Source organism: Athene noctua, chromosome 6 (genome assembly GCF_965140245.1).
Source record: "Athene noctua chromosome 6, bAthNoc1.hap1.1, whole genome shotgun sequence".
Taxonomy (NCBI): domain Eukaryota; kingdom Metazoa; phylum Chordata; class Aves; order Strigiformes; family Strigidae; genus Athene; species Athene noctua.
In genome coordinates, this window is record NC_134042.1 from 44,466,728 (window position 1) to 44,491,121 (window position 24,394).

Below are 24,394 nucleotides of genomic sequence, written 5' to 3' on the forward strand. Positions count from 1 at the left end.
ACCTGGATCAAGAAAGATGAGTCTGGATTAATTAATACATGCACAATAGTTATTTTACATGGGAATTGAAAACACCTATAGGGCAAAGTCTGCCTAATTAAAGATACAGTAAGTGAGAATGGGAGAAAGGCTAGAAAACGGATAACAGCAGTAAAACAACATACAGGAAACCCCCTGATTTTTTGAGTTAATGTAATATTGTGTACACAATGTAAAATTTTTCATGACACTGGGTGGTGATTAAAAAAGCTAGAAAGAGACAAAGTTCATATACTGCATTGTTTTAAGATCTGTCCTTTGACCATTTTTAATCTAGTTATTTTTATTTGAAACTTACCAGTTACTGATGGTATTTTCCAGGGTTCTTTTTGGCCTTGTCTGTCAGTGGTAAATAAGCAGGAACAAGTCATCTTTAAATGTGGTCATTGATTAGTTTTACATTCAAGAAGATGAAAACTGTGGGCTCTATTTAGACAATTGGGGAATCGCTTGTAGAAATATGCAGTGGTGGGTGGAGGGGTCATTGTGATGGTATGAGGAACTATATTGTCTGAGAGACAATATGGCAGGAGCTGCACATTCGAGGAGAGAGGCTGTCTTAACATCTGTAACTGTGTAGGGATTTGCTGCTGGCGTGCTTTGTTCTGAAGGCTGTTGGGCCAATTCTTGCTTGTTGTAAACTTTGTTTATATTTTCCTTGCTGTATTTTAAAACCTTTTTGATTTGAGGCAGTGAGTAGGAGCCTGGGTAATATACTTCAGCCAAGCTCTCTGTTCAGCTGCAGTGAATCCTGATTGTGAAATATTTTTTTGCTCTGGGTCTCAAACTTGAATATCTTTTGGAACTCAGATGTTTATTCAGCTATTGCATGTAAACATCTCTTCCATATAAAAAGTGTTGTGTTTAAAACTGTCAGTGGAACACTGCTTTCTGTGAGCTGTGATGCATAACCTGCTTTGGATTGCTTTCTGCTTCTGTATTCTGGTGACAGAAATACAAAATGGAAATGAATGTCTGGCACTGAAACTGTGCAGGAAACATCATACCTGAAAACGCATGCAATTTCCTGTGTAGCACCGGCATTTCTGATATTTTCATTGCATGTATAATCCACCCTTCAGCTGAGATTTTCTTCTGAGTCTTTAGGTGTTTTTCTTTCATGCAAGACTGATAGCAGAAGGTTGCAATATGGCTCTTAAGTTTGGGGTTTGTTTTAAATAGTGCTTGGGTTCCTGTTTCTACAGAATGGTATTTTTGTTGTGAAGACCATTAGCTTTATGCATGGGCAGTTCTGAAAATCTCTCATAAATGGTACAATTTATTTAAGCTGATTTTGTGGCAGTTCACATCTCGCTGTCTAAAGCTCTCTTCCTTGAGCTCAGGTTTGTTTTTTCTCTAGGTGAGAGAGAGAGCTCACTTAGGAAAAGTGTTTTTTTTTTTTTTTACAGGAATTCAACATCCTTTAATTGACTACACAGAAATTTGTGTCAGCTACACATGCTGATTTTGTTTTTTCATTTACTTTATGCAACTGTAAGTAACAAAGCTTAGAGCAGTTGCAACAGTAAAGAATTTTATTTTGGGGGGCTTTTTTTTTTTAATTTGGTGGCTTCCCATGTTGAGGCAACTCTGACTTCACTTGGTAATTAAACCTCATTTGTGAAAGATGTTTTCCCTATTAATTTGATCCATTAAAGAAATGCTCTTTGAAGCTGGTAGTTAATCTTCCTATTTAAATTGCTGGGTTTTACTCAGATTGGTTACAGCTTAGCTTTAAGCAGCATCTAAAAATAGCAAACTGTTGTGCTGTACAGTTTAAATATCTATCTATAGTAATAGCCTTTCTAGAAAGGAAATACCTAGTAAGAGGGAGAGGAGACTCTGCTGCTTGGACAGCGCTGGTTGGTACCAGCATTGCACTTTTCCTTGCATTTTGCCCATTGCAAAGTCCGGCAGCGCTCTAGCATGCAACACTTGATTCTCTTTCTCCAGGATTAATTTTTAGCAGAAGCACTAAGAGCTCTGTTTGAGCAGTGTTTCAGTCAGTACTTAGTAATTCAATAGTTGTGAGAAGTTTTGACTATTCATGTTGATGTCTGCTGTGAAGCATGCTAAAACCAGGCAAAAAAAATCTAGAAACTAGCTGAAATATTTTCCAGAACATTAGGCTTTCAGAAAGAAAATACAAGGGAAAGGACTGAAATCACAACTTCTGAGGTTAGCATCTATTTTCATCTCTTGCACTGTCCTTCTGTACATGCCCTTTGTGATTCACACAAGCCTGACAAACCTGAAGACTTTAAGTGTGCAGCATTATTGCCAAAGCCTGGGGTTTTTAACTTAAAAGTGTCTGCAGTTGAAAAGGAAGCCATGACAAAACTGCAGGCATCTAGGCAGATGGAGACTGATTACTTCCAGTAGTTCCCCCTTGAGTTTCTACTGTAGGACAAACATTCTGCAGGTGAAGGGATCTTGAATGAGTAGCTGACAAAGAAAAATCAGAAGTATAAAGGTGAATCTGCCTAAGGCAGTATAATTGATTGTGTTACCTTTGTCAGTGAAATCTGTGGTCCAAGAAAGAGGACAGAGAGAATCCAGCTGTTTTTTTTTACCTCCACACTTAGTTTTCCACCAAGAGAAAAGGTACTTTAAGCCTATCTTCAGTAAGAAATGTTTAATCAATCAGATTATATAGCTAAAATATTCTTTCAGTATTGTTGAAGGTCTGACTTACTGTAATGGCTGTTTCCGGATATACCTGTATGTCAGGAGCCTCAAGCTTCTCAGACCAAGATATCCATGACTAGAGCAGGAACATCTGTTGTCATGGGGAAATTGAATGTGAAGAAATCTGCGAGATGGGAAATATTATCAGATGTTTTAGGCTACCCTTCTGAGGAACATGAGTTTATGCTCACAGAAACTGATAGAACTATTGTATGTCCGGAATTTTTTACAACTGTAATACCCATAAATTAGTTTTCCAAAGATCTCCGTTACTATTATGTGGATTTATTAATGTTTATCATTACATAGAAACAGTATTTCTGTGATCTTGTAGCCTCGCTTTTGCCACCAAAGGATAAATCCTATTCTTAGCTCTTACAAAACTTACAACTCTGAAAACCAAGTTTCTAGCACTTCCTTCTGCTGGCAGTGGTAGCGGGTAGGAGGAGAGGATGGTGGGGCTGTGGATGGGTGGAGATTCTGTACAGTCTTACAAAGTTAGAAAAAATGAAGATAACTGTAGAAGAGGTTCTGATGGCTTGCTTTGTCTTTATCACAGCTCACTAAATGTATTCCGTCTTTTGAGCCATTCATGCTTCCAGTGTCAGTCTTAATAGTATTGTTGCTTGCATGTTTCTGCACAAACTAAGCAGGTGTTTGGCTATTGGGGGAAGCACATCAGGTAAAGGACTGAAAATGTGTTCTTTTGGGTATATATTTGGCTTCTTAGATTGCATCTGGTGCATTATTTCCCAGGCAATATCAGCTCATGAATTGCTTTCCTTTATCATTTGTGGTACCTTTCACAAGATGAGTGCTAATTAAAAGGAGCTTTTTCACAGATCTGCAGAGAGATGTGAATTTGGCAGTGGTAGTATGTGATTTTTAAGTATAGTGAAATTTTGAAAAAGTAATTCCTAAACTGTTGGTAGTAAATAATGCAGTGGTTTGTTTTTCTGTCTTTTCCAGCTAGTGACACTTAATCTCTTTGATAACATTAAAAAGCATGCAACTTTGAATTATAAAAGCAATGTTTATAGGCATACATTTTACAACTTTCTCGTAAGTCCATGGGAAAAGGGGATTCTTACAGATTAGTGCAACTGCCTTTTATATCACAGGTGTATGCAAAATGAAGATAGGGTGCCTTCAGAAGACATAAATGTATAAAAAGAAAAATGGACAACAATACCATATGCTTTTTTATTATCTATTTAAAAATAAAAGCACCCTTAACTGCAGTGGCACAATTTCCCTGGGGACCAAAGCAGCATTGAATTCTAGTTCAAATGTAAGAAAAATTTGGACCTCCTGTCTCAGAATGCTGAGTTCAAAACTCATGTGACAGATGCACAAGACAAACATGAACCAATGTGGGTACTGGGAAAAGGGAATCGTCTGTATTACCAACTGACAGAGTCCCAGTTGTTTCAGTGCTTGCTGTTAGTTGAACTGTCCTTTACTTCATGTGTCCTAGGGGAGGTGAATGTAACAGAGGCAATGGAAGGAGCATGAGGCAACTTTCTTAACAGCCAGAGTTTTCTAGTATAGGGGAGACTGTGGAAGGGACTATACTGGAGAGAGCTGGGAAAGGAGACTTTTTGGATCACTCAAAAAGCAGGACACCTCATGTTAAATCAATATCCTTGCTTATCTGACCTGTTAGGTGGGTTTTGTAAGGATGGTAGAAAGGGAGGAACTTGGAGAGTATACACATTACTAGTGGAGCCATGGAGCTGGAAATTACTTATGTTAGTATTTTGAATGGACTTAGGAAAGAGGAGGGAAGCAGGATTTGGAGGCTAGAGAGGCAGCAGTCAAGGTACAAGGTAAGCACTTCAGGCATGGTTCTGAGTACATAACAAGATCAGTTCTTCAGACAGCTGAAGACTCTGGGTTGGGATTTAGTTCTGACAGAACTCTATACACGGAATTATATTTACACTTTTAAACAGAGGTTTTAAATTGTTCAGCTTTGATAACTGGTTAATTAGCTACTGGGCAGCTTAGTTTCAAATTTAACTTGCACAGAGAACTCTGTTTCATATTAACCCCAAACTTTGTTTTATATAGGATTAGCTCAGAACGCAGAAAAGAGAAGTCAAGAGATGCAGCCCGATGCCGAAGGAGCAAGGAATCAGAAGTATTCTACGAGCTTGCTCATCAGCTGCCCCTGCCCCACACCGTGAGCGCACACCTGGACAAGGCATCCATTATGAGACTGACCATCAGCTACTTGCGCATGAGAAAGCTGCTAGATGCTGGTGAGTGAAGAACGTAGCAGAATCTGGAAAAAGGGGCTGGAGGTTAATTGAGGAAGAAGCTGTTTCTCAAACCTATCAGCAGTTAAATACATGAATCATTGCATACTTTCTGTGGAAAAGTGGAAGACCTTACAACAGAAATAGGCTATCGGTGATGACACAGGAAAAACATGGCTACTGTTCAACAGACTTTGTTTTTCCCTTTCTAATCTGATGATCCTAGTTGGCTCATCACAGCCATAGTGCCATTTTCAGTCTCATTTGCCCCTTCTCCCCAATTTACTTTCTTTCAGTTAACCCTCTTTTCCCCCGAGAGCTGTTTGTTCCAACTGTGCTTTACTAAAATGTAGGTGGTTGGTGCAAGGCTGGCGTGGCTAACTGTAGGTGTTTCTCCTTAATATAAACCGCAAGGAGTTTTGTTGTAATTTATACTCCACTGAAGGTGAAGTTAGCTGAGGATATGTCTGTGTCTGCAGTTGCACTACCCATGCAGCTGCAGGAGTATCTGAGTTAGCTTATGAATCAGTGTCTGTACAGCATGCCATGAATGCTGTACTGGTTATTTGTACTCATGTATGCCTATCTATACCATATGAAGGAATGACTGTGGTAGCCTTACTCTGAAATGTCTCCTAGGAAGCCCCTGAGAAAAGTTTATAGTGCCTTTTTGAGATAAATCGTAGTATTTTTGCTATGTAGACTTCTTCCTTAAGGTGGAAGTTTTATTGCTTTAGACATGAAAGCACAGAGGGTTAACCTCACTGATTTTTCTGTGATTTGTGATACCATTGCTAGAGCTTGAAGAATTTAACTGATCACTTATCTAAGTGAATTATATTGGTTTTGAACAGTCCTGCAAGACTGAGTCCTTGCAGACTGGTGCCAGAAGTCACTCTTGATGATAAGTGAAGAATGGCTGATGTTTACTTAAATAAAAATATGTGACTGCTTGTAGGTGAGCTGGAGACAGAGGCCAAAATGGAGAAGGAACTGAACTGTTTCTACTTGAAAGCTCTTGATGGATTTGTCATGGTTCTATCCGAAGATGGGGACATGATTTACATGTCTGAAAACGTGAACAAGTGTATGGGACTCACTCAGGTGAAACACTGACACTTTCTAAGACTGTTTCAAATCTGTAAAAGTTGTTACATTTTTGAGTATGTAAACTTAGACACACATATACCTTTTATTTTTTGCAGTTTGAGTTGACGGGGCATAGTGTATTTGATTTCACTCATCCATGTGATCATGAAGAGCTGAGAGAAATGCTTACACACAGAAATGGTGAGAGAGAAAAAATTGATTTAATTTACTTATGGGTAGTTCGTGTTGGCATTAGTACAGTTGGATATCTGCCAGAAGAAGGTGTTGAGAGAACAAACTAGTATGTTTCACTGCTTGAATCTCAAAATAAACCTTGTTCAGAGATACTAACAACAGAAACAACCAGAATGTTTTGTCAATATCCTAATTATAAAAGGGATGAGACTTCGTTAGTATTCTTTAATCTAAAACAAAATTAATGACTGAAACAGAGTTATTGAGGGTTGAAAGAATTAGCATGCCTACAGGAATAAGATTAGAGATAGGTTGAATGAGAATGATCTCAAGCAATTGGAATAGAAGGATACGGAGAAGTTAAGTTGTATTTGACTTGCCTTTACAGGACAACTTAAAACCATATGCTTTCTTCCCAAAATCTGTGATGGTATTCTTAAGACACAAAAAGATACTATATTGAGGATACTGAAAAACTATTCAGGGAATACTTGGGAAAGTCTGAAAAAGGGCTTTGGTATTGATGCTTCTCTGCACCTTTTAATTGGTGCATGAAATTGGTATTTTTCACAGATTTCTAACTCTTCCTTTTTCCATCTGAGGGAGTAGAACACTGTGTTCACATGTTCTGTATGCTTTTGAATGTTACAAATGCTCATAAATTACTGCTTTTATGTCTTCTAAAGGTTTCTTAATGACTATAAAGACTTGGCAGCCTGCGTACCTCCAAACAAATCTGCTTTACTCTGTTGTCAGAAATCTAAAATCTGACCTTTCTTAACCCTTGTTTGATGAAACAGAAATTATATGGACTCTGAATCTAGATAGTGATAAAATACCAAGCCTGACCTCTGCTTTTGTGTAGCACTGTAAATCAGAAGTCTTTTATGTTGTCAAGATATTTAATTCAATGGAAGAGACCTGATAAGATATCATAGACCGACTTTGATTTTGTAAGCATTTTCTAAACTTGTCTGCCCTTAGTATTGAATTGTGTTTCTAAGGTTAAATTAGACTTTTCCCCCCCCCCCACTTCTGGAATACATCTGAGGGTTGGGGAAACAACTTCATCAAAGCAGTGTGAAAATCTGGTCTTGTTGCAAAAGCTTATTGTTAAAAATGTCATATTACCGAGTTTCATGCAAACCAACTCTAGTGTGTCTAAACTGACCAGGCTGGAATAAGATGTCTGGAAAGCATTATTACAAAATCTGTTTTGCAAATGAAGTTGGCAGACAAAAGTCTAAATTACAGTAATAATAGTAAATTTTTCTATTTATTAATATTCCCAGGTTTCATTCTACTGCAGGTATTACATCAGTGGAATTATTTTGGGTTTGAATTGAGTATTAAATACTCCCCTTTGGGATTGTACAGGTGCAAATGAATATAAATGTGATTGGCAGAAACTGAACTGCATTCTGATTTTACAAAGTTGCTTTTAAAACTTTCAAAGCTGGCGATTTAAAAAATAATGTCCCATGGTGGATCAGACTTGAGAATGTTGCCTCATCTTTTACAGTTGCTTGTTAAAGCAGAGCCTTAAGCATCAGGACTTGGTAACAATAATATTGTGTGATCTTCAACTCTGAATTTATAGATGGGTTTAACTCTTTTAAAAACATACTGAATTAGGTAAGTTTTGGCTGCTTCTCTGAACTCTGCTTTATTTTCTTTTTTCCTCCCTTCCTTTATTGAGGACATTTTGATGTGGCATAAAGTAAGCTTGCCCCTGTTAGTCTTTGCTTCTGTGAGGAGCAATAGACAATGTAGCATAGGAGCTTTAACATTTTTCTAATGAATTTTGTCAAACCTAGCTGCAGTGCAAGCCACTATGAAGAATTTCATAGCTACTGTTGTCTATGGAAGATAAGAGCAAATCATTGTATGAACTTGTATCAGAAGTAAGCTCACACGCTCTAAACTTCCACCATCTGCCATGATCTGGTCCTCACTCCTTAGCACGCCTTGGCAAACTCGCTCTTCCACTGCTCCTTATCCTAAGTGCTTTATTTCCTCCTTCCACACATTGTGAGCTGCTTGCAGCTCTCCTGATAGGATCAGTTTGCATTTTCTTTGCCCAGAATAGCCTAGCTAGTAATCAACTCTGAAAGGTTCTCCCCTGTAAAGGCAAAAACGTAACTTAAAGCCTGCTGTTAGCAAGTAAGGCTGGAAAAGTGCTGCTAATATTAATTTGTGTTTGGATTTCTTTGGCTTTTTTTTTCCCCTCAAGAATGCTAATAATGTGTTTAAAAACTTGGTCCGTGTTTAAGAATGTGAATCACTGTGGAAATATTTGGATGCATGTGAACAGCAGAGTTGTTAATTCTGAATTGAAAAACTTAAAATACTGAGGTCCCGAAGAACTACAGGGCCAAAATGTATTTCATTTGAACCTCCCCACAGTGAGTTACTGATTCATTTCAGTGGAAACCATCAACAGTACTTCTCATTCTGCATATGCCTTTCTTGTCCTCTGTTACAATTTTAAAATAGAATAAATTTTCTATCAGTTTGTCTTTCTCCCCACCCCTTTTTTCCTGAAATCTGGGAGTGTGGAGTTGGCTACAAATATGATACTGATCTTAAAACATTGAAACTTCAGTTTTTTGCCTACCTCACAGTAAAACTCATTCTGAAAAGTGTTGTTAGGTTTATCAACCTTTTAAATTTATTTTTTGGGTCTTCCCCTAGTCTGAGTTCTATAACATGGTGGATTTTTTAAATGCCTTTGGAAGATGATCCAAGAGCTTAAGAATTGGTTTACTATTTGCTTTTGCTAGGTCCTGTGAAAAAGGGCAAAGAGCAAAACACGGAGCGCAGCTTTTTTCTCAGAATGAAGTGTACACTGACTAGCAGGGGAAGAACAGTGAATATAAAGTCTGCTACATGGAAGGTAACTAATGCAAAGGAATATTTATGCAGTTTGGCAGCTTCCTCTTCAGATGTCGTAACACTGTTTCAACATTTTTACTTCATGTAATGAGCTCGAGTTTCACTAAGTACTTAACTAATTTAATAATTGTGCTTCAATATGCTGAATTTTAATACTGAATATATCATGGAGGTAACTGAAACAATGTTTTAAAATTAGTTTTTCAAAACTCTTTATTTTCCATTTTAAATTAGAGGTAATTTACTTAGTAGAAATTGTAATTACTAAATACGTTTGCATAAAGCCTTCTCCTCTGAGAAAAAACATACTCAACACCACTTATGCTGATACCTGATTTCTTTTGATTTGACACTGTAAATGTGATAGTTGGGGTCTCTCTGAAGGACTTCAGTATCATTCTTTCTGAAGCTGCTGGGCTATTGCTTTTGCAACAGTTGGAACAAAGAGCCCAGCCTGGTAACTTTCTGCAGTGAATGCATTTTCTCCTTTGGACAGAAAGTAACCTATTACTGTATCGACTGGTATTATGGCTCACAATCCTCTCCTATAGCTTAATTTAGTTATTCTGGATCAAACAACTTTTTTTCTTCTTTGCTGCTGTCTGTAAACAATTTCTACGTATGAATGGTTAAAAAAACCCCAAACCACAACAGGCAAAACTTCTTGAAGAATATATTTGATTTCTCACATAACTTCTGCAGAAGATCTAAAATGGATATTGCTACTATTACCATAACTTTTAAATTTAAATAGTAAGATACTTTATACTGAGGGAATTGCTTACTAGTGTCGTTCACAGAAATGCAGAAATGTCTAACGTTGCTTCAGCCAGTGCCCAAGAAGAAAGAGTTGGTATCCTGTGTGTTCATCACACTCTGTGTAGTGTGAGGAGAACTGCTGCTCTCCTTTAGCCATCTGAAAGCACTGCTGCCTTTCTGTTGCTATTATGATGACAGGTGGGGAGCGGAAGGACTTTGCTCCGGGTGTGCTAATGGAGGCATGATTGTGTTGTCTGACAGACAAGAACCTGGTCTCTTTATAAAATACAACTTTCCCATAGGTACTCCACTGCACTGGACACATTCGTGTATATGACACATGTGGTAATCAAACTCACTGTGGCTACAAAAAGCCTCCCATGACGTGTCTGGTGTTGATCTGTGAACCTATTCCTCATCCATCAAACATTGAGGTCCCTTTGGACAGTAAAACGTTCCTCAGTCGTCACAGTCTTGATATGAAATTTTCCTATTGCGATGAAAGGTAATATATATTTTGTACTTCAAAAAAATTCATTTGAAGGATTTGCAGGGTTGGGACATGTTTGCTAATGTGGGCCTTGTACATTTACATAGTCTTACTTGTTAACTTGATTCATCTGCGAAGAGAATTATCGGTGGGATACTTTGGCTTTTACTGACTGGCCAGCATGTCTTGTTTTAAAAGTTAGATTTTTAAATCTGCAGCATTATTACTTTGGAATAAATCTTTTGCCTGCAGTTAACTGCCTGTTCAAACTGGTCTTTAGTGTAGTGGCAGTGATTAAATGGAAATGAGAAGATTCTTCTGGACACTGAAAAAACAGAAAGGATTTAGGTTTGTCAAAGATGGTGGTGCATTTTGGTGACCAAAAAGAATGTGTGTGTAATACTTGTCAGATGCATTTTATTGCTACCACTTCCCTCCCTCTCTGGTCTTCAGGAGATCAGTTTCTGCTCTGTCCAGTCCAAAAAATCCCCAGAAATTCAGCTGTACTTTCAATGCAATACATCCGCTATTGAAAATAAGATTTTGTGTAATGGTACAGATCATGGATGTAGGCAAATACATGACGCTTTTACTGTACTTTGTAAACTTAGCTTGACAAATATGAAAAACCAGAAGCGAAGGAAATAATTGGCCTGAGATTTTTGTTGTTTGGGTGTTTTTTTGTGTTTTTAATTGCGTATTATTTGTTACTGTTTCCTTTTTTTTTTTTTGTAACAAAAACGAACTTCGAATTAGTTGCTGCAGCTACATGCAAAGAGATGTTAGTGCAGGTTATTTTCCACCCTCTGCAGTAACTACCTTTCTAGGACTGCTGGTGTCCCACGAAAGGTACTTATTTGGTCATTTTCTGCATGGAGAATAGGGCAAAATAAATGCATTCCCTTGGTTAGCACTGCCCTCTAGGGGCTGAAGAAAATACTGTTTTCTGGAAAAATTGGCAGTGGTTGAGTGGGAAGAATAAATCTGAGTCCTACTTCTCTTAGTTGTAGGTTTAAAACTGTTGAAGCTTATCTTTGTTATTTTATTATTTTTTAAAAAGAAGTATAAAAAATAGCAATTTATTTCAAAATGAAAACTTGCAGTAAACCAAAATTGCTGCTAGTGTGTATGGAAGGGACTCATAGGATTTTTCTAGATGTGCAAGCATCCAAATGCTCTAGTATTTGTGCTAGTCCATGTCTGCTTTTACTTAGCAATTTTTTCACTTGTCTTAAAGAATTACAGAGTTGATGGGGTATGAGCCAGAGGAACTCTTGGGTCGCTCGATCTATGAGTACTATCATGCGCTGGATTCTGATCATCTGACCAAAACACACCACGACAGTAAGTGAAAAGATGGATTTAAAGCCCTCTAACTACAAGAGATGAGATACAGCACCGGGGAAAAGCAACAGAAGAACGAGGGCTTTCTTTTAATTGCAGATACAAATCTGCAGTGAATACTTATCTTAAATGGTTTATGTTTTTTCTGCCTGTAATTAAACTTGGTGTTCTTTCTGCTTTTAGTGTTCACAAAAGGGCAGGTGACAACAGGACAGTACAGAATGCTTGCTAAACAAGGTGGCTATGTCTGGGTTGAAACTCAAGCAACTGTTATATACAACACTAAGAATTCTCAGCCACAGTGCATAGTGTGTGTAAACTATGTGTTGAGGTAAGTTGAGCGTACGTCGCTATTCTTTGTCATCATTTTTATTGAAGACAAAGTCAGATTCTGATGGCACCACATCTTTTTTTTTTTCCAGCTTGCTGAGAATGTGATCCCCTGTTGAATATGTTGTGATGTTACTATTTCCTACCAATGAAATTTTGCTTAGAATACCACCAGTCCTAGGATTATGCGTTGTGTTTGAAAACAAAACACTTTTTTGATCTAGCGATGTCAGTAGGAAGATCTCTGCAGACAAAAGTGTAGGGCCAGCCTCCTCTGTACTATCACAATGGAAGCATTTGAGAATTTATGTGCATTCTAGACAACTCTCTCATCTCTGTCTGCAGTCTGAAGCAGTTAATTTTGCTAATAACTATTAGTCATGGAGTCAGAGCAGTAGTGATGGTGTCTGTCTTAATCCTGTTTATTTTTTTATTCCTTAAAATGCCTTTTTTAATTGAAAGCTTCTACTGAAGGCAGACTTGTTGACTTTTGTGCAGTTGTATAATAGTCCTGAATTATTTTTTCAAAACTTGAGTGAATGTACCAGTATCAATCTATCAACATATTGTGCATTCATTTAAAACAAAGAAGGTGTTTTAGGAAATACCAAACTTTCTTTTTTTGTTTATCTTTCTTTCTCAATGCTTTCAGAAAAACATGTTTGCTTTTGCAGCCTTTTTGATGGCACCACAATTAGTGCTTGCTTTGTCTATTATATTTGAGGAAAGAATGAGTAAGAAAAATACAATTCTTAAAGCTCCTACCCTCATAACTCTGTGGTGTGGTGTTTTGGGGATGTTGGTTGTTCTTGTTTGGGATTTTTTTTGTGTGGTTTTTTTTTTCCAATTTATGAAACTGTTAAGCCTGAATTTATTCATTTTAGCTGTTCTTTAACAGTCATCTTCCTCTCTGTCTGACAGTGGAATTGTTCAGAAGGACTTGATTTTTTCCCTTGGACAAACTGAGTGTATGCTGAAACCAGTGGAGTCTCCTGATATGAAAATGACCAAAATATTTAGTAAAGATGACCTGGATGATACCAACAACCTATTTGAAAAACTTAAACAGGAACCAGATGCTTTAACTGTGTTGGCCCCAGCTGCTGGAGACACAATTATCTCTCTAGATTTCAGCAGTAATGGTGGGTGTGCATTTAAATTGGAGAGCATGCTAATTAGTAAAGTTTAGTATTTTACAGTAAACTTTGAAAAATATTCTCCCAGTATCACTTGCCTAGTGGTATTTCAGCTGCTGTTTAAATTTAATGAGGTCCATAGACACGCACAGTATTGTTACTTAGGTTGATGGTTTCTTTTAATTTTTATAGAGTCTGATGAACATCAATGTGATGAAGTTCCTTTGTATAATGATGTAATGCTCCCCTCATCCAGTGAGAAATTGCAGAATATAAATATGGCAATGTCCCCATTACCTGCCTCTGAAACTACGAAGCCACTTCGTAGCAATGCTGATCCTGCACTCAATAGAGAAGTTGTATCAAAGCTGGAGCCAAACACAGAGCCACTCGAACTTTCTTTTACCATGCCTCAGGTGCAAGAGCAACCGACCAGCCCTTCTGATGCAAGTACCAGCCAAAGTTCGCCTGAGGTTAGTTACATAATTTGGATGTGCTGTCATTAAAATGTGTGTGCTGTTGGGTTTGTGGAGCAAATCTGGTTAAGGATGCAGCCAAGACAGGAATTGAAAATTATTTCTATGTTGTGACCTAAGCTTATGCCATGATCTGAGGATCTCACACTGAGAAATATGTTTTCATTAAAGTGAGTTTTACAGATGCATGCAAAACCACCTGATAGAAATAAGAGCAGCTTGGGATTGGTCTTTCTAGAAAAGAATGGTTGAGACAACTTCTCTAAACAGCAAATTAGTTCCAGTAAATTACTGTAGAGGCTACTTCCAGGTTCCAGCTAATTGTGTGCTTCCCAAGGGGGGTGAATTTGAATGTATACCGATAAATGTGTTTTCCTTTTTTTAATTTTGTGCAACTATAGCTTGGAATTAGTTTTTACATTAGAACATTTTTCAGAGAATCTGTAGATACAATGCAAAACAATGTAATGACAGAAAATTAAAACTGCGCTCAAAATGTTTTCACAGCCCAGTAGTCCCAATGACTACTGCTTTGATGTGGATAATGATATGGCTAATGAATTCAAACTGGAATTAGTGGAGAAACTCTTTGCAATAGATACAGAAGCAAAAAATCCATTCTCTACTCAGGTAATGTACATAACTTAAAATTTTGTATCATCTTAGTACTTATTCTCAATGTGCTTCTCTTTCTCTTAAAATGTCTTCAGGAACTTCCTTCCTCTTCTATGTAGTATTTTCATTAAACTGCAAAAAAATATTGTAAGGATTTGGTAAAAAGAATAGCCTTAATGAAGCCATAGCGGAGATGTTCTTACATATTTCTAATTCTTGACTCTTGTCTTTTTCAGGAAACTGATTTAGATTTGGAGATGTTGGCTCCTTACATCCCAATGGATGATGACTTCCAGTTGCGATCCTTTGATCAGCTATCTCCACTGGAAAGCAGTTCTTCTGGCTCTCAAAATGCAGCCACCATTACCATATTTCAGCAGACTCAGACACCATCAAGTACTGCTGATGAAATAAAACCAGTGACGGAACATGTGGATGATGTGAAGACACTAATTGTTCCTTCATCTCCTGTCCACATAATGAATGAAACGAGTAGTGCCCCAGCATCACCTTACGGAGGGAACAGGAGTCGAACTGCGTCTCCAATCAGAGCAGGAAAAGGAACATTGGATCAGACGGAAAAATCTTGTCCAGGAGCACCCAGTTTGCTAACAGTCACTCTGAATAAAAGGTATTTTTAAAAGAGAAGCTTAAGCTCTAGTATCTGTTCAAGAAATTAGATATGATATGCTTTTAAGTACTTCCAACTGTTGTATGTTGTCTTTGGCATTCTACTTCAAAGTAGAAACTGATACGTTTAAATTTGGACATTTCAAACGAGTTTGCTTTTTTTATAGTAAGCTTCTCTAAAATTAATTTTGCAGTAGCTTTTACATAAACATTTTACATCAGAGGCAGCTACTACATGCAAATTGTGTTCGTAATTTTGTTCTGCTCTTGTATCTGACATGCAGCTTTTTTAAAAGAATGCAGTAGGTAATTTACAAGCAGTTATACCCACACAGTATTTCTGGTACTTTTCTTGTTCACTTCGTTATGAGGTAAGAGGTGACTACAGTCTGTGTGCTACATGTATTGCTTTTAAAATGAGCCGTCTTTCATAATGATGGATTGTGGCATATGTATTAGATATTTATCATGATGGAAAACTACAAAATCCAACATCAGATTTTTTATACATAGAAGATTTACCTGCACATAGAAATATTCAGAATAGACTTTTCCTCACCCTTCCCTCCCTTCTTTCTGTTGAAAGTGAATTGCTGAACTTTTATGCTTTTTTCTGCAAAGACTTTAAAATTTTTGTTATAACTCATTCTGAGCTTCACAGCAAGATTAAAAGCTAACATTTGTTATGCTCGTAGACAATGATTGTTGAAATGAGTCAGTTATGGAAGAAAAGTAGTATAGTTCATAAATTCAGTTCTGTGATATTGTATATAAGTGTCCACAAAAGAAGAACGGCTTGAGGATAGTAGAAACGTCTTAACAGCCTGAATCAATTTTTCTTAGATCTACTGCAATGGATGAAGAACTAAATCCAAAGATGCTAGCTTTGCATAATGCTCAGAGAAAACGAAAAATGGAACATGATGGTTCACTTTTTCAGGCAGTTGGAATTGTGAGTTTTGTTTTACCATTTTCAAATATTCACTTTTAACCTTGCAATTTCTGAAATGAGGCACCAGTGCAGACTCCTGAGTTTAGCTGTTGGTATGCAGTGGAATCTTGGGATCAGAGATAATTGTTCAATTGGGAAATTCCCACATATATGGAGATTAGTTCTTTTACTGTCAGCTGTTTCAAAAGTGCCCTGTGTAGCCAAGCACATTTCTTGATTAGGTAGAAGATACTCTTTTGTAACATATATGTTCTTCAGTAGAATATGCACAAATGTAAGACATCACATTTGAATTTGTAATTGCTGTATTTCTTTCACTTTTGATTTCAGACTCAGTTTTGTATTTGTCAATACTGGAGCTAGTGTTCTTATGCTTCTATCTATGCTTTCATTTTTCCATTGAGTCTGAGATTCTTTTATTTGATCAGATAACAAGACCATCTAAACCATAAGGGAATAAAATTCATATAACCTCACAAATGTGTATTACTACCACTTCATTTCATGCACACTCTCTCTAGTATTTAGTGTGTATGATTGAGTAGCTAATCATCATCTGTCCTAGCTATTCAAAAGAAACTCTTTAGGTATTCTTAAATTTGTGTCACTTAATTGGGGGCTAGCCAGATTGTTATTTTCTACCAGGGTATTTTGGCTCCATAGTCTGTCTCTTACTGTCAGTTTTTAGTATTTTTAAATCTTGTGAGTTTTGCCATTACGTACGGTTCTCTCTTTTCTTGCCTTCATTGCAAATTCCCACTTCTTAAATTTTACGCAGGTAGGTCCTCTACTGTAATGTAGCCTTTGAGATTCTTTGTTTCTCTGGTCAATCTCCTAGGTGTCGTCATCCATCGTGTCTTACGGTGCAGGATTATTTTTTTTCTGAACTATGAATTATTCTTGTATTTGCATTCTGATTTGGGCATGAGACAAATAACTGTATACAGTCTTTATCATTGTTCTCCTCTAGAAGAGCTGAGAAAGCTTTTATATGTCCCATTTTTTTCTGAGGCAAGCAAACTTCTATTAAAAAAAGTCATACTTACATTCTTTTAATTTGCTAAATGCTTTGCACTTTCATGCATGTTTTTCTGTTGCTTCCAGTAGCCCTATGAGAATTCACAGCTCTGCAAGAAACTTTATTGCCTTCCATGCCTTTCTCATGCAATGGTGCTACAGCTGTCTCATACTGTTGCTAATAAAATATTCAAAATAGCATGGGATGTCATTATATACACAAAACTTAAGCAGTTCTGTATTTAACTGCTGTAATAGTGTTCAGGCTTCTATGCTTAGTGCCTTTTTTAATGCTTATAGGTTCAAACTTCATCTTTTGATAGACCTTTTTCTTTTTTTGGTATCTGACAAAAGCGTGATAAATATTTTGATGGTTTCTGCAGTCAGAAGCTGAATTTTCAATGTAGCTGGGTCTTACGGATGTTATTTCAAGCAAGTGCTTTTGTTGTTTGCCTTCTTTCTCCACAGTGGATTTCTGAGAGGATGAACTAGGCTTTGCACATGGACAGAAGAAAAATGATGTTAAACCCAGGCTTATAATATTCTGGGACTGTGCAAAAACTTGCCACAGCTGCTTAGCTATAAGGAAGCAGGACTTTGCAAAGGGTGAAAATAAGTGAAGACCAAAGTAAAATATTGCTTTAGTTTTCTAGAAAACAGGAGAATTAGACAAGGGCAAGATGTGTTATAGTAAGATTATAAAATAATGACACAAATCATTACATTGAAAAAGATAGGAGCTATATCTCTCTTATTATGAATGTCTGTACTGAATTCACAGGAGAAAAAAAAACAAAAACAAAAACAACCAACCAACCAAAAGCCAAAACCAAACCCCCCAAAAACATCAACAATGTTAGGTGACTGACAATACTATGAAATGCAGCTTGTTTAACTATAGCTTCTATTATACAACTGTCCTTTTGACTTGCATGGATGCTTTATAACCTCAAAACATATCTTCTTTATTAAGTGTTCAGGACAATGGCAGTGTTCTGAAATACCTTCTCCTCTTTTTACAAGTCAGTACCACTAATAAGACAAAACTTTGCAGGTTCAACTACTTTTGCTAGCAAACTTGGTACTAAGATGGCGTTTCTTCCTTCCATCCCATCTGTTTCAGTGGCAGCTTCTTCTTACTTATCCTAATTATATGGAGCTCTTAAAAGCTTTCTAATCTCCATATCTTCTATGCTGCTGTCAAAACAATATGCTAAGGAGCCGTATCTGCAATAGAATGGCTTAGGACTGCATTCCCCACAAGTCTTGGGTCAGATGGCTTGGTGGCAGTAACTGGGAGTGCAAGCAGAATTTACATCTTAAATTTAGATAGAATCAATCTACCAAGGTTTCTGAATCTCCTGTCTACGCTGTTAAATCCAGTGTGGAAAACCATCAGGACTTCAGTGAAAACCTGATGCTTACACAAGAGCAGTGGTAATTAAATGGGTGTGTATATGTACATGCTAATCTTAAGCATGGTAACTGATGATAACCAGTAATTGTTTTCTGTAAGGGAAGTAAGGTCTTAATTTGATTCAGTTTTCTTTTAAATAGTTTTCAAGGCCAGTGTACTTGGAAATAGTTTTCTCCCCAAGATCTGAATGAAGTTCGCTTTAAATTGTAACAATGCCTATATCAGTGATTAGTGACAGGAATTGTTAGCTTGGAAGAGGGATGTGGAGGGCTAGAAGGATACAGTATTCAATAAAGAAGATTTATTTTCTTTCTTTCTAGGGGTCTTTATTCCAGCAGACAGGTGACCGTGGAGGAAATGCATCACTTGCTTGGAAACGTGTAAAGGGATGCAAAACAAATGGTCATAATGGAGTGGAGCAAAAGACAATCATTCTACTATCAACTGGTTAGTATCTTCTTTTAATATGTAGAGGGGGGTGGAGAGGGCTGTGTGAAAGAGAGAACAGAGTGACAACAACATCCAAACTTACTTCCTTTATGAACAATTTTGGAGGAAAGGTTAAGCATGGTGAATAAAGTGTGCTTTTTCTCCTTCCCCTCCCTCTTTAGACATAGCAAGTAAACTTCTAGGGCAGTCGATGGATGAAAGTGGACTACCCCAACTCACGAGTTATGATTGCGAAGTAAACGCTCCCATACAAGGCAACAGAAACCTGCTACAGGGGGAAGAATTGCTCAGAGCTCTGGATCAAGTTAACTGAGCTTTCACAATACTTGTTCCTTTTTTGGACACTGGTGAATCATCACCTAAAGCAGTCTATTTATATTTTCTATATCTGATTTTAGAAGCCTGGCTACAGTACTGCACTAATTCAGTTAGTTCAGTTTTGATCCCCTTTCTACTTATTTTGACAGTCTTTTTAATATGTTCTTTATGTAACAATAACTCAAACTACAGTGCATTTTTATAATTCTTTGGTACATACACTTTTAAGTCCATTACATTTAAAACACACTTGCAATAGCAGCTTTGAAATATGCACCTAATTTTAAAAAAATATTTATTTTTTGGCTGGGGAGTTGGTCACCAAAACTTATCATGAGTAAAATGTCAACACAGGAAAAACTGGCAATACTTCCATCCTGCTTTTCATAGGTAGTTGGAAGACTTGTGCTCTCTTGCTCTTTATGTTCAAATAAGGTTTTTTTTTTAATAGTTTTTATAAGAAACAACAATGCTTTGCAGCAGTGCATTGTAGCCACAATCGCACAATATATTTTCTTAAAAAATACCAGCAGTTCCTCATGCAATATATTCTGCATTTATAAAAACTAGTTTTTAAGAAGAATCTTTTGTTCGCTTATGAAATCATGTTTAAACCTGGATTATGTCATTATTTTAGTCACGTTGTAATATAAATTGTTCTTAAATGCTGTCTTATGCTTTTGACTTAAATGAGTGTGGTTAGTCAAAGGAAAGGCTTTATCTGGAAAGGGCTAGCAGCATTTTATTTGGATACGTTCTCAATTTAGAGAGAGATTGATGTTCTTAAAGTAGTCACTTTGCCAGCTTAAAAAAAAAATTCCCTGCCTGTAGTTGTTGAAGTTAATGCTAATATTGTGTATGATCTTAAATTTAAATGTTCAGCTTACCCTGTGTGGTATAGGTGATATTTCAAGCAGATTGTAAAACATCTTGCATTGTTAGCAAAGTTTTATCTAGTACATCATTGAGTTGCTCAATATTTTGATGTTTTGGTTTTATGCACCTTGTTGCTATTAACATCCATATGTTTTCATGTAGATTTCAGTAACTTGAATATATTTAGAAGCCTTTTTATTTAGAAATATATAGTTGTCACAAACATCTTATTTTCCTATATGTACTGTACAAAACCTTCATTCACTCATTCTTTTGCTCTTTGTGGTTGGATCTAACACTAACTGTATTGTTTTCTTACATCAATAAACTATATGTGGACCAGGCCCCCTTGGGGAGTGTGTTATCTGAGAGAAATGAGATAATTTATATTTTTGTTAGTGGTTATTGTTCATCCGTGTTCCCTTTTTAACTTAGAGTTGATTGGAAATCACTGCTTCCTTATTTTGATTGTAACATCTCCACGTTAATTATTTGAGCCTATTCAGTACTGAAGTCTCCTAGACAGTGTTGTACTACCGCTCGCCAAAGATGTTAAACTTTTAAATCTGTTATCACACCAGTTAGCAAACTTGAAAGTGAGGAGACAGCATATTTGTGTTACTTTGGAGTGGAAAGATTCTTCCTTATGAACAGCTTAAAGTCTTGTCTCTGGAAGCTTTATCAAGGTAACATTGGAAAGCAGGAAAAAGTAAAATTCACAGGAGTGATGAACTCAAGATGGATTTTTATCACAAAACTGCATGATTTAAAAATTAAGCTGGTGCTTGATGATAAAGCTTGTTCTATATTCTTGTGCTGTTGACTCAGTAACTTTGACTAGGTGACTTTTCTCATTTCGCTGTCGTAAAACACAATGCCACTGATACAACCTTGTAATGTGTAAATGAGGTCAAGATATTTTGTGTGTTCTTCAAACTATTTAAAAAAACTTATCTTGATGTAGGAAATCAAATGTGGAGTGTCACAAGAATTATTTTGGTTTTATTTTGGAAACTTTGGTTTCATTAGACTCTTGAGTCTTTTAAGATCAATATAATGGCACATAAGATTAACAAGTTTTCTAAAATTGTTACCGTTTCACTGAGATGAGCACTTTTCAAACTGATATAACTATATAAAACTAAATGGAGACTATTAGCTACCAACTGAAAAACAGTTAAGGCACTGGTGTAGCAGAAGATGGTTGCATAATTCTTAAAGTTTGAGTATAAGTTGCACAAAGAGAGAAGAAAGTGTCTAGGTGTGCTAGGCCAGAGTTGTAGCTTTGTGCAGAGAACACTTTGAATATATACAGCTGGTACTGAATATTAAAGTTTTTTAGCATGGCCTTTAAGTGTACAAAGCTTATGAAGTTCTCTAGATAAAAGCAGCAGAGCTACTGCATGCCTCCTGTATGAGGTCTCCTGGATGACATTCTTATCATGGCATTTTTTTCTCTGTCAGCAGTTAAAAGGTTTAATAGTGAAGTTGCTGAAGGCTCAGGTAAAGCACCAGCTGTTAGGGGCACCCCTTATGCTTAGGTCTGCATGGATTGACATGATGCTTCTGTGAGATAGTGAGGAGAGTCTCCCAGACATGTGAAAGGTACAGGTGTGTTCTGCTGTTCTTGCTGGCCTGGTGGGTTATCCCTTCTCATCTCCCAAGAGACACTTTGTACCATCTTGCTTGATGTTGTTCTGCTACTCTCTTGACCTTATTTTGGAGGACCCTGACTGGTTTGGATGTGTCAGGACCTCTTCAGTGTACTTTAAGAGGGCAGTAAATTTCCACAGAGAAAAATCCATGTTAAAAAGAGAAGGAAGACTTAAGTGACCCACATGATTTATGGTTATGAGCCTGCTGGAATTATCTCTAGTCTTAATGACAGCAGCTGTGGATTTAAATGAGCTATGTTTCATCTAAGAATCTCCCCAACTTTCATATTTGTTATTGTACATAATAACAAGGCATAGTATTTTGTTCCCTGTCCTGGTAAAAGTGACTGAAACAAGCAATTAATGGCATGCACTGCAGTAGCTGTATTGGTTTACTCTAGGGAAAAAACCAAACCAAAACCCCCCCACCAAACCTCCTAGAGATACTGAAGAAAGCATGGAAAAGTAACAGTAGTTGCTCTGGCCTTGTAAAGTCTTTGCTAAATGCAGATGTGAGTTTGCAAAATGTAGATGTATGCCTTTAGCTGCTTTTTCCTGTTTGTGTTTTACTTTTTTCTTTTAAGACTGTTGGAATACACATCCTGATTTTAAATCTACTTTGGAGGACAAACTTCTAGAACACGTTACTTTCTAAATGTTTCTTTAGTGATTTTTGAGTAATTTCTTCGCTGACAAGTACATTTTAAGATGTTGAGGTATTACCCTAGAGCATTTATTCTTCACCAGTAGTAAAGAGGAAACTATAGGTAGATACAGTGTTTCTTTCTGCATAGGAAATATGCTCGACTATGTGGAAATGATAAACTGAGGAGAATAACAAAACTTCCAGAAGATTATTGTAACTTCAGCAGTAGTCAAGCCATGCTTTCTTCGTGGCATAGCACAATTATTTTTTACATATGAATTCTAATTGATGTTTTTATCAACAGCAGTGATGGTTTTGTTAAAAGGTAAAGGAATTTTAAAACTAGTATATATGATATCATTCCTTTACTTGAAAGTAGTTATATGTAACGACAGCTGTAGCTCCCAAGAAGTCACTGAAGTCTGCTGTCCAGTAACTTGATCTCGGGTGTAACATACTGAGTAAATTAAGGTAGCCTGGAGTCCAAATTACACCCTTCTAACATACCTTGCTCTCATGTACCGAGATAAGCTTGGACTATGTTTATTTTTGTTTGTTTCACCCAAAGGTTTTCAATCTACTACTAAGTTTCCTTTCCTGTGTGTCTGTGCACAGACATCAAAGTAATTATAGAAGGAAAGAATTGCAGATGAAGGCCAGAAAGAACAATTAAAACTTTGCACATAACACTGGTAAGAATTTAAAGACTTCAGAGTTTATTTTTGATTAATTGATCAGCTCTGCTTCCCATGAAATACAGCTGTAGGATCAAAAAAGTCTGATTACAGGTTAAATTACCCCATATTTAATAGTAATTTTTCTTTAAAAATCTGTTTAATTAAACAGCTAAAGAAGGGGACCTAAAGGCAGAAAGGTGGGGTGTTTCACCCCTATCAGTTGGCAAACTTTCTTACCCATTACACTGCTTTCCTTTGCAAATGGTGCTGTGGAAGCTGGGAGTTGTGAGTACCCTACCACTGTCAACCAGGCTGGACAAGCCCAAGGTCAGCCATCTGCTCCCATCCCTGCTGATTAGCTGCTGCCAAACAGAATATGTCTCACTCAAATGTCACTGCACTTACGCACATTATTCAAACCGTGTTTGTCCAGCATGAAAAGAAACATTTCAGAGGCCAGGAATATCTTCCATTTCATAGACCATTTTCATAGGAATTCATGTGAGTTGGGTATCCAGCTTTCATTAAAAATACCATTAGCAATTAGGCACTTGACTCCCTCAGAAACTCCATTCTGGAGAACTGTGATTTTTGATTAAATTCTAGAAATGAGTTGTCATTTTCCTTCTGCTTCCCTGTTTACCTTGATCAAGGCTTGCCAAGTTACCAAAAGTTAAAGAGTTTGCTACTGGATTTATACAGTATGGTAGATTTTGTGAATAATAGCAGTATTCATTAAGAAGTGGTATATTTTAATGGACTTTTTTTTTTTTTGGAACCAAGTACAACGTATTGCAATTGATATTTCTCTTTAAACATTTTGACATACTTGTGACTGTATTTCTTTTTGATTGTGTAACAGTAAAAGATTCAATAAAAGAGAGGGTTTGTTTCTAATTTGTGACATCTGTGACCTTTCTGTTTTATCTGTTACCTTTGTTCATAGAATGGAAGGGACCTTAAAGATCATCCAGCCCCAACCCCCAGCCACGGGCAGGGACACCTTCCACTAGCCCAGGTTGCTCAAAGCCCCGTCCAACCTGGCCTTGAACACTGCTGGGGGGGGGGCAGCCACAACCAGAGGTCCACCACCCTCACAGTGAAGATTATGTTCTAAAAGATGGAGATGGCTGGTGGCAAAACCATTTTTTGAAGTGAACTAAATAACCACTATGCAGCATAACTGATACACTTTGCATGTTTGAGGTCTGACTTGCCTGCTTCTGAAGTCAAACTTTGACACTAAGCATAGATGTGGTCTGTTTTCCAAAAGCCTGTATAAATTTCATCTTGCCCTTACAGCTGAACTCTGTTCACGTTAGACACAATGGTTATTCTCCCTGAATTAACTAGACTACTTGCATGAACAAAGAGGTTAAGCATACAATGTAAGGAGTCAGACATTAGGGATGGTGTAGGTTTTCCTGGGGGAAGCTAAA

The 24,394-nt window shown here is 37.0% G+C and overlaps 1 protein-coding gene across 2 annotated transcripts in view; it reads left to right on the forward strand.

Annotated features, from left to right (window-relative positions):
- HIF1A (hypoxia inducible factor 1 subunit alpha) overlaps positions 1 to 23,852 on the forward strand; it is a 34,166-nt gene extending 10,314 nt beyond the window's left edge. For both annotated transcript variants that reach the window (XM_074908830.1, XM_074908829.1), the window contains exons 2-15: positions 4,801 to 4,991; positions 5,947 to 6,092; positions 6,194 to 6,278; positions 9,056 to 9,168; positions 10,229 to 10,431; positions 11,654 to 11,760; positions 11,944 to 12,091; positions 13,012 to 13,232; positions 13,419 to 13,699; positions 14,210 to 14,332; positions 14,554 to 14,948; positions 15,791 to 15,899; positions 18,654 to 18,780; positions 18,945 to 23,852. In XM_074908830.1, coding sequence (XP_074764931.1) covers positions 4,801 to 4,991; positions 5,947 to 6,092; positions 6,194 to 6,278; positions 9,056 to 9,168; positions 10,229 to 10,431; positions 11,654 to 11,760; positions 11,944 to 12,091; positions 13,012 to 13,232; positions 13,419 to 13,699; positions 14,210 to 14,332; positions 14,554 to 14,948; positions 15,791 to 15,899; positions 18,654 to 18,780; positions 18,945 to 19,096 — 2,401 coding nt within the window. In that variant the 3' untranslated portion in view covers positions 19,097 to 23,852. The remainder of the gene's footprint in view (positions 1 to 4,800; positions 4,992 to 5,946; positions 6,093 to 6,193; positions 6,279 to 9,055; positions 9,169 to 10,228; positions 10,432 to 11,653; positions 11,761 to 11,943; positions 12,092 to 13,011; positions 13,233 to 13,418; positions 13,700 to 14,209; positions 14,333 to 14,553; positions 14,949 to 15,790; positions 15,900 to 18,653; positions 18,781 to 18,944) is intronic.
- The last annotated feature ends 542 nt before the right edge of the window (positions 23,853 to 24,394 follow it).